Source organism: Tasmannia lanceolata, unplaced genomic scaffold (assembly GCF_043159265.1).
Source record: "Tasmannia lanceolata isolate RefF3 unplaced genomic scaffold, GAP_Taslan_0.1 ptg000015l, whole genome shotgun sequence".
In the NCBI taxonomy this organism is placed as follows: domain Eukaryota; kingdom Viridiplantae; phylum Streptophyta; class Magnoliopsida; order Canellales; family Winteraceae; genus Tasmannia; species Tasmannia lanceolata.
The window spans coordinates 23,541,189-23,551,335 of record NW_027518692.1 but is presented as its reverse complement, the minus strand read 5'-3'; the positions used below and the strand labels follow the sequence as shown (position 1 = coordinate 23,551,335).

General features: G+C 35.5%; 1 protein-coding gene across 2 annotated transcripts; it reads right to left on the bottom strand.

Moving 5' to 3' along the window:
- Nucleotides 1-809: 809 nt before the first annotated feature.
- On the bottom strand, nt 810-6,397 carry LOC143845513 (auxin-responsive protein IAA27-like). 2 transcript variants are annotated; one of them, XR_013234450.1, is made up of 5 exons: nt 5,759-6,397; nt 4,477-4,706; nt 3,059-3,200; nt 1,798-1,911; nt 810-1,152 (listed from the first exon to the last, which is right to left on the bottom strand). XR_013234450.1 is itself a non-coding variant. In XM_077353891.1 (5 exons), exons 1-5 carry the CDS (start codon nt 6,262-6,264, stop codon nt 1,115-1,117), a joined length of 978 nt encoding a protein of 325 aa, XP_077210006.1. In that variant the 5' UTR covers nt 6,265-6,382; the 3' UTR covers nt 810-1,114. The 2 variants fall into 2 exon arrangements, 1 of the variants encoding a protein (XP_077210006.1); XM_077353891.1 differs by having other exon boundaries at nt 1,798-1,859; nt 5,759-6,382.
- Nucleotides 6,398-10,147: the final 3,750 nt, after the last annotated feature.

The window sequence follows — 10,147 nt, the reverse complement described above, 5'->3', positions numbered from 1 at the left end:
AGTAATGGTTGGTTGATAAGATTAGCTTTAGTAGTTAATTTGAATTTGAATGTGGCTAAGAATGGAAGGTTAGGAAATTAGGAGGGAACCTTTTTAGTAGTTAATTTGAATTAGAATTAGAATTAGGATAGGAGATTATAAATAAAGATGTTTGAGAGAAGAGAGACATCATGAAAGATTTGTAAAGACCGAAAGGTTGTTTGGAGGAAGCGTTCCCCTCGAAAAGAACGTTCATCTTATTTTCGTCTTGTTATATTTGGGATCTTATCAATATCCCTCTAAATTAATCACAAGTTCATAACCATATCATTTCCCTCTAAATTAACGAAAGAAAAAAATTATCCCAAGAAAAAAAATTCCATAAGAAATGTTTTTCTTGCAATCCAAACAGGGGGCAACCATTCTCCACAGGGCTTCTCTTTTCTTTTCTTTTCTTGCCTCGTAAAGAATGGGAAAGATGAAAAAATGGGAAGAATCCCATCCAAACAGGGGGCCAACCATTCTCGACATCCGTGCAAAAAAGTGTGGGAGGATGAGAATTGTTGCAGAACAAGCCCTAAACAAGTTCACCAAATTCCTGACGGGAAATGATATCAGCACTACCCTGTTTTTAGATTTTAGCTAACACATCTTGTCTTTTGGTATTTATAGAGCTGTCAGAAGGATATTACAGTTCCCAAAAAGCTCTCAAATAGCAATTAAAAAAGAAAAGACAAGCTGGGTCTGTGCAATTATTAGCAATTATTAAGACATGGTTGTGCTGGTATCATTTCCCTTCCTGACAGTCCTTGCTTCAAAGGAGAAACATCTGCAAACAAGAAAAGAGTGCCATTTGCAAACGACAAACCAAACATTTACATTATTACATATATAGAAATTCAGATAAGACAGACAAAATACAGACATTGAAAGAAAAATAATCTTAACATCCTGTCTCTAAGAAACCTTATCTACTACAAGTTCCAATACATAGATAACAAACCTTAAAAAATATGTAGGAATAGGGAGAGTAAAGACAGTCCCCATTTAAATCCTTTCTAGTACCTTTCAGTTGAGAAAGGGCCCTTAAACTTTCTACTTCATTCAGACTTCAAACTAAGCAGTTGTGATGTCACTAGTTTCTGTTCTTGCACTTCTCCATGGCCCTTGGAGCTGCAAAGCAAAGCAAATTGATACACTTAGATTACTTGAACCAATGCTCAAACATGATGGATCGCTTAACAATGCACTACAAATTGCTTTGGTATGTTTATCTATGATTGTGAACGCGTAAGAGTAAAACCAGAAACCAAAGACGGAAAATTGTGACGGGTCAAAACACAGAGTAAAATCTAGTCCAGTCGATGCGAGTGCTCGATTGATGCGGTCATAAACCCTGCAAAGTCAACAAAGTTTTGATCGACTTTTAGGCTCCGTCTCTTTCGACCTAAAATGGACGTAAAACAAATTTTATGCTCATTTTTTAGTGTAAAAATGGGTGTAAAAGTTGTTTTTACGCCCATTTTACTTTGAAAGAAACAGATGGGGAAAAATGTGGTGGGAATTTTGAAACTACGATGGGAAAAATTGAAAAGCTACCAACACCATCAAATGGTGGCATTGTAGATACAAATGGGTCTTCTGCTCATTTTAAACTTCAAGAGGGACAAGGAAAATGATGCAAAAGTAGATTGACCAGAAAATGGATTGGAGTCTTGGTGGATGGTGGATGATCCATGAATAAAGGGTTTTAGTGAAATTTTGAAATAGGCGACCAACACCATCACATAAGATGCTAAAGTGTCTAGTCATATATACCTAATCCAATTGCATCCGATCCCTTCATGATCCTCAGCCTCTTACAAGAGTCAGTAAACATCCTGCAATTCCAAACAAAACCAACACCTAAACCAGGAGAGAATATCTTTACAGCTGAAGATAATAACATCATCAACATAGTAAGATGAGGTCAGGTCAAAACAACTGGACAAAATAAAAAGAAATATAAAATTGCAATTCCAAGTCACCACAGTGATTCTAACCAAATATAAAGAAAACACCCTTGTTTCTCAAAACTGTCAAAGTTGCTGATGTCATTTTGTTTTACCTTGTTATTAAAAAATCAAACCACAACAACTTGACAAACATAGCTTAAAGGGAAACGACAAAAAAATAAAATAAAAATTAAACAAAATAGAAGAACGTCTATGTTCTTAGTTTTGTTTTTCTTCCTACATATCATCAGAGTTATCGCCTTCAAGGTTTTGAATTTCGGTTTTGGTTGAAAATTTCAGAAGAAATCCTGTAAAATCACAGAAACATATGCAAAAGCTAGAATAAGCATAAATACACACTTGGAAACCATCACACACGCAAGAAAACCATCCATAATGATCTAAAAACATCGAACACCTAGTGACATGCACTATTGCACATGTTTGATAATTTAATACATACCAGATTTCACATGTAGTATACCACTATTACTCTCACTATTTTGGTTTTATGCATTTCGATTGTTTGGTTTTGGTTTCAGTAGGGATGGAAACGGAAGCATTTTGGTCGTTTCGGTAAAAATTTAAAGGGCAATGATATTTTCGCCCCCTCTGCCGTACGCATTCGCCCCCTGTTAACATGATTTGACGTCAAAAAGCGTTAAAGTTGCCCACTGTTCACGTTATAAGGGGGCGAATGCGTACTGCAGAGGGGGTGAAAATATCATCACCCAATTTAAAACTATAATCCCACTAATCTACTAGAATTATCTTACCTAGGATCATGATCATGAAAAAATGATCCATATTACATACCTAAAAGATGAATCATAATTGGAAATGTGATGAATTTCAACAGCTCTACTTCTATGGATGCATAAATCATGAAATTCGTGCCTTAAAACTTAAAAGAACTATCAATTAAGTAATCAATGTCTTAATATTTGATGTGTAAAAGTGTCGTGCATAGCAGGTAACAGAACATTTAAAATTTTGAGTAACACAGATAATTTGGGTCATTTACAGGTAAAAGACTAACAAAAGATGCAAGAGTTGTAGTTAAGGTAACTAGGCAGTCTACTTACTCCCATGGAACATCACCAACAAGCATCCAATCTCCATCCTTGTCTTCATAAGTGAGTACGTACTCAGATCCATGAAGAAGATCCATCAACCGGCTCTCACTCAACCCATCTCTGCCCGGCACTCCATGTGAACCGCATTGCCCTGATACATTGTCATTTTATCAAACATAAGTAAACCCTTCCTAGAGTCTAATCACATTAGAATAATCAAAGCCTTTCCAGATAAAGTATTAAAGGAAATTGAGCATGTTGCAAAATTGTCATAAATAAATCCTAAAGCCCTTGCGGATAATAGAGAAAGATTGAATAAAAATCATGCTACTCCTTGTTAAATCACCTAAGAGAAACAAATCTTAGAAAACAGAAGATAGAATAGAAAGAAACAAGATGGTCCAGGCATCCGGCCATCGAACAAATTTGTAATTTGTAAGGATAATTGAGAAAATCCTCCATGGTGCTAACAAAACAATCAAAATGCTCCAAAACATCTTTAGGAAAAGGAATAAGGAATAAAACAAATTAAGTGTGCCTGATCTCCAGCCAAACACCAAATTCTTTTAGAGATTGCCTTTAGGCCCTGTTTGGATGGCAAGAAAAATACTTTTAAGCGAAATGATTCAATTTTTACTTTTGAGTGAAATGATATGATTATGGTTGATATTATCATAAATTGAAGGTCAAGTAACAATTGAATAGGGTCGGTTCATTTATCTTTCTTCGAGTGCAAAAAAAGTAGGAAATTTTAGAAATATTTTTCTACTTTCGAAACTTTTCCAAAAAAATCATGCAACTCAAACAAGGCCTTAATGAGATCCTTTAAAGTATTGATAATGTTTCAGAAATACACCATCAGTTGGAAAGAAAAAGGAAGAAGAAGCAAACCATGATAGTCCGCTTGTATAATATATGACAAAAAGAAAAAAAAAAAAAAAAAAAACATAGAATTAATTAAATAATATTTAGTTCCCACATCTTTTAGCCTGATTAAATAATATTTAGTTCCCACCTCTTTTAGCCTTGAATGGGAATCATCAGTATAGAGTACAAATAAGAGGTGATCAGCATCTTGACTCTGTTTCTCATGAAGTCAAGATTATTCTCGTAATAATCCAATATATGAGAAATTATATGATGAAGGGCCGTATAAACACGTAAAGGTTGTACGATAGAAGTACCACACTTGATATTTGATCCAACAGCCGCTCCTCAAAAAGTGAGCTGCTGTTGGATCAAATATCAAGGATGGGATGATGAGTATGTGTTTATGCAGCCCTAAATTATATAATTCCTCGCAATATATAGTAAAAACTTGCATGCAGATCTGATGTAAAAACGAAGAACCGATTTGCCAATAAGTCGGGGAAAATCATTGATGAAAATATAGTCTAAAATCAGAAAAATTACAAAGAAGATCTCACCGATAGTAAAACAGCTGAACATCTTCTCTAGCGCCGATGAGAGGTCCATATAGTTGCAATAGGTTTTGAGGTCAACCTTCCTTAGGTATGGAGCTCCATCCATGCTAACCTTCACATACAGACATCCAATTCCAGCCTTACCTTCAGCATCATCATTGTTCTTTGTCGGATTCGGCGCCATGGTGTTCTTCCGGAAAGATCGAATTGGGGGCCAACCCACAACCTGTGCCCTGTTCCAAAATTCAATCTTAATCTTTTTACTTTATGACAAGAACCCAAGTTAATATGTTACATAAAGATTAAAAATAAAGTAGTTTTTTTTTTTTTTTTTTTGAGAAATGATAAAAAACAAAGTTCAAGTAGAACATGAAGAACAACCCTTTGAAGTTGAGAGGACCAAAGCTAACAAGGCACAGACATCAACAATTTACCACATCAAACTGTAAAAAAATCTCATACAAATTCCAAATGCGCGTTTAAGACTGAAAATCTAGTTAAAAAAAAAAAAATTCGATCTCAAAACATTAATAAAATTATTCCACCCCATAAAACAGAGGTTAACTGGGATCAAACCATAATTAAAAGCTAAAACAAGAAAACCCTAATCTGCAAATGGAAACAGTATAAGTGGAAAGGTATAACATGTAAAAGTCTTGACAAAAAACAACAAGGCTCAAGCAAGCATCACAAGCTGCAGCGAAAACGTGTAAGAAGAAGACCATGTATCCTTTTCAATTAAAGCGAAAAAAAAAAAAAAACAGGAATAAAAAACCAGAGAAGCAAATAGGACTAAAGCAGTGAAGGAAAAACAGCACCAAGAGAAATTGGTTCAATTGAACAACTACCTCAGTTTCATCATTTTCTGATTTGAAACTGTGAAATTCCATGCAGAAAATAGAGTCTCCTCTCAAATCATCAATAACATGAAAACCACAACATAAAGCACAACAAAAATTGGAATATGGAAACGCTAATCACCAAAACTGATACCTGTAAAACAAATTATACCACATATAATTTTAGTTCGAGAAACCAAAAAAAAAAAATCAATAATAAAACCGCTAAAATTGCCAATAAAAGGAAAAATAAAGAATAAGAACAGATAATCAAAACCCATCAAGACAATCAAAGAAGAAACATAAAAAACCCACCACAAAAAAACAAATTACATCACCAGCACCAGTGACAAAACTTACTTTGAAGAAAACCCACCAAAAAACAAAGAACAAATAAATCATTTTATACCTTCTGTTTTGTTGAAATAGCAAATTAGAGAACTCACTTTGCAGCAGGAGCAGTCCCATCATTTGCAGGCGTCTTCTCTTGCAAAGGTTTTGGTGTTGGAATAACCTCTTTGAGAACAGATGAAGGACAGGATTGATGGGTATTAATATTACTCTCCACCCCACCTTGAGATCTCACCACATTCCCACCTCTTGGAGAGAACAAAGCAGTCCCTTTCCCCAAATCAACCTCAGATCCATTACCCCCAGAAAAACCCCATTTCCCAGACCCATCAATAGCATCAGAAAAACACCTCTTAGACCCAGACCCAAAATTTTTCAGCACTCCAAGAGTAAACCCACTCTTATCTAGGGCTGATTTTCTCTCAGGAGAATCAGAACCAGGCAAACCAAGCCTCAGCTCAGTCTCCTTAAGGTTAAGGACATTGCTATTCTCATTTTCCTCAACAGAGACTGTAGAAGAAGAGGAAGAGATTTTCTCAGAGCTATCCATTGAAGAAACCTCTGATAAGCCTATGTAATCATGTTCTTGGGGTGTAGACATTAAACTTCAAAACAAGGGACTCTTAGAATAATACCAAAAAGCATGTAAAAAGAGAAATAAGAGAAGAAGGGTTGATTTTAAAAACAGAGGAGGAGAGGGTAGGGAAGAAGAATAAAAGAAGGGAAATGATATTTTCCCCCTGATGGATAAAAGAGAAATTATATGGGTGTAAGACCTTACTTCTTCTTTTTTTATGGGTAAAAATAAAAAAAATAAAAGTTGTAAGGCCTTACACCGTATAATTTCTCTATAGAAGAAGAATCCTCAGCCTTTTTGTGGCCTTTTTTTATTTGTAAGCCTCTCCATGGTAACAAAAAGGTTGAGAGAAAAAATTACAAATTCTCAAAGATAAAAAGGCTACTGATAGTAAAAGAAACCATAAAATCTAACTTAAGACCTAAGCATCTAACCTTAGTCGTTCATCTAAAGTAACTTAAAATAAAATCTATAAACGTGACTAAAATAACGCTACAATGCAAATCTAGTAGTAGACATACATCACTTCCATAAATCGGCTAACCTCCCAAATCATGTCCAAATCTCATTATCTTGGGCTCGTTAGATAGGTAATCGAAAAATTCTTCTAAAGATAGCAAAATCAAGCCAAATCGACAAGATTTATTGCCTGAAAACCAAGCTACAAATAATATAACAAAAATAGAAGTCGAAGAATAAGGAACTTGTTCCACTCCGCTCGTTCTTGGTTGTTTTCGCCTATATTACAAAGTCAAAGACAAATTATTTAGCGTGACTTTAGCTTAGCGGCTCTGAAATTTCACGAGGCTGAAAATATCCTCCGCATCCTCTATTCTTATTCTATACAGTTACTCTAATTTATAGAAATAACGGCTCCCAGTATTATTATTAGCCCAAGAGTTTAACCTTGGCCGCTTTCTCAATTCATGTTTTGATGATTCCAAACACAATATGCCATGTTTATACTAATGTGTTTAGTGTGTTTGGGAATTCTTCATAAAGGTCAAAATGGAACAAATAGAAGCATGGATCAAAGCACAAAGATCGGAGCATGGAGCCAAAGGAAGAAGAAGAAGATCCATGGAGCAAGAAAAAGAGATGACTTCAAGAGTTGAATATTCTCGAAGAAATGAAGAAGTCAAGTCTTAGTGTGTAATTCTAGTCTCTCGTGGAAATAGGTGGATAACGGCACTACGGAAGCTTCAAACTATTTTGAAATTATTTTTAAAGGAAAATAGTTTCTAAGGTTTTCGGAATGCACAAAAACGTCGAAATCTACTAAGAAACGAGGGAGATATGAATTTTCGATGTTTACTATGCAAACTGGCAAATCAGATGGAGCATTGCACGGACTTCTGTGGAACCCCACGGAGCTTCGTGGGGACGATCTATCAAAAAAAAGATAGCCTAATGGCTAGTTGGACGGACCTCCATGGAAGCTTTATGCTAGCCGTTAGATCTCTACAATGGCTAGTTTTGTGATCTCACTTCTATATAAAGGGTTTTAAGTCCTTTAAACACATAGAGAACACTGATGGGCTTATCTTAACCTATATTCTTAGTGTTAAACCCCCTGTACCACTATTTGTCAAATCTATGAGTGATTAGCATAGGATTTCGTTATATATCTTTTTGAGAGAGTTTGTATGTATGAGCTTCATTTGTTATAAGCCTTACGAGAGGTTTATATTGTAATTGGTGTGAAGACACCTTATCAACCTTCAAGCTTGGTGAGAAGGCACCATATCAACCTTTGGATATAAATGGTTTGATCTCCACCTGTGAGGATATTGTCGAAGCTTGGGGATAAAGCTTCGGGGTTTTGTGGGAAGGAACCGGATCAACCTTCGTGTAAATGGTTTGATCTCCACGCGTAAAAAGATCGAGGTAGCAAAGCCACAAGGAGGGGATATCCTTGTGAGAGTGGATGTTGACCGGGATTGGACCGAACCTCTATAAAACCTAGTGAATTATTTCTCTTTATTTCTTTATCTTTCTTAATTGTGTCATTAAGTTTTATCTCCTAGTTTTTTAACTCGATTTGTTCTTGCTTTAGCTGTTCAATTATCTTTTTCTTTTTTTTTAAAGTTTTTAAAACCCAATTCACCGTCCTCTTCAGTTGCCTTACCTAGGCCAACATTTTTACACTCGCACTACCATGTATGTTTCAACAATTGCACAAACTCACCTTTTTGTTTTTTTCTTTTTTAATTGACTTTTGAAAGCACATTGGGAATTGATAACCTCTGACAGCTATTTGAGTAATAGAAGACAAGAAGAGTTAGTGCAATTATCCACACTTCCGTTTTTAAATAATGGCAATGATATCTGCCCTTCCCTTTTATGATAATGGCACTACACAATATATGGAGGAATTGTAAGTCTCTAAAAGCTAATTAGAAACGTTGAGGTAAAGAATAGGGTGCCACTATTGAGAGAAGGGAGGGGATATCGAGAGAATAGTATTCTTGAATGACCCAACTTATAGACACTGATATTCACAAAACCAGATTTTGATATTCACACTCAAACTTTGATTTGAACATTTTCTTGGCAGTTACCAAATTCCATACAAGCCAATACAAAGGTTTTAGATAAGGACAGACAAACGTCCACTTATTTCCCAATTTTAATGGAATCATATTCAAAACAAATCACTATTCATGACACATTACCTGAACTAACCCCACACGGATTTTTTCTAAATGGGTGAAGTTCCCCTCTCAGATTCCAATACTTCAAAATTCACTCTCTCTTTTTCCTGAATACCACCGCAACTTTACAATTACCTCATGTTGCAATAATATGAAATAAAATATCATATTTACCTAATCAGCTAGAGTTATTATGCAAAAATTAGATTTTGAGAATTGATTAAATTTTTACGCCTGTCTAATCCTACAATTCAATTCATAACTCTGTTGGATTCCGACGCTCGGCACTCGTATTGATGTAGCATGGACTGCAGTAATTTTTCTAGCAAAGGTAAAATATTTCTAAAATTTCCTACTTCTTAACACGCACAAAAATTAACTTTTAACCAACAAAAGGGAGATGATTATCGCCCCCAACAAAATTCAATTTTTGTTTAGATAGACCTTCAGTTTATGATGATATCTATCTGATACGAACCAACGGAGGATCCATGCATGATCAATCTTAGCCGTCCATATGGCCACAATCCAACCGTAGATCTTTTGAATTTGAATAATAGCCAGTAATGGTTGGTTGATAAGATTAGCTTTAGTAGTTAATTTGAATTTGAATGTGGCTAAGAATGGAAGGTTAGGAAATTAGGAGGGAACCTTTTTAGTAGTTAATTTGAATTAGAATTAGAATAGGAGATTATAAAGGGCGATGATATTGTCACCCCCCCCTGCGTACGCATTCGCCCCCCTTATTAATGCTTTTTGACGTCAAATCAAGCCAAAAGGGGAGCGAATGCGTAATTTAGGGGGGGTGACAATATCATCGCCCATTATAAATAAAGATGTTTGAGAGAAGAGAGACATCATGAAAGATTTGTAAAGACCGAAAGGTTGTTTGGAGGAAGCGTTCCCCTCGAAAAGAACGTTCATCTTATTTTCGTCTTGTTATATTTGGGATCTTATCAATATCCCTCTAAATTAATCACAAGTTCATAACCATATCATTTCCCTCTAAATTAACGAAAGAAAAATAATTCCATAAGAAATGTTTTTCTTGCAATCCAAACAGGGGGCAACCATTCTCCACAGGGCTTCTCTTTTCTTTTCTTTTCTTGCCTCGTAAAGAATGGGAAAGATGAAAAAATGGGAAGAATCCCATCCAAACAGGGGGCCAACCATTCTCGACATCCGTGCAAAAAAGTGTGGGAGGATGAGAATTGTTGCAGAACAAGCCCTAAACAAGTTCACCAAATTCCTGA

Excerpts from the sequence above, each read along its gene's own strand:
- LOC143845513 (XM_077353891.1), bottom strand. The coding sequence starts at position 6,264 with ATGTCTACACCCCAAGAACATGATTACATAGGCTTATCAGAGGTTTCT. Across the intron at positions 4,707-5,758 it reads GGGACTGCTCCTGCTGCAAA|GGCACAGGTTGTGGGTTGGC; the intron begins GTGAGTTCTCTA and ends ATTTTGGAACAG. Across the intron at positions 1,153-1,797 it reads ATCGGATGCAATTGGATTAG|CTCCAAGGGCCATGGAGAAG; the intron begins GTATATATGACT and ends TTTGCTTTGCAG.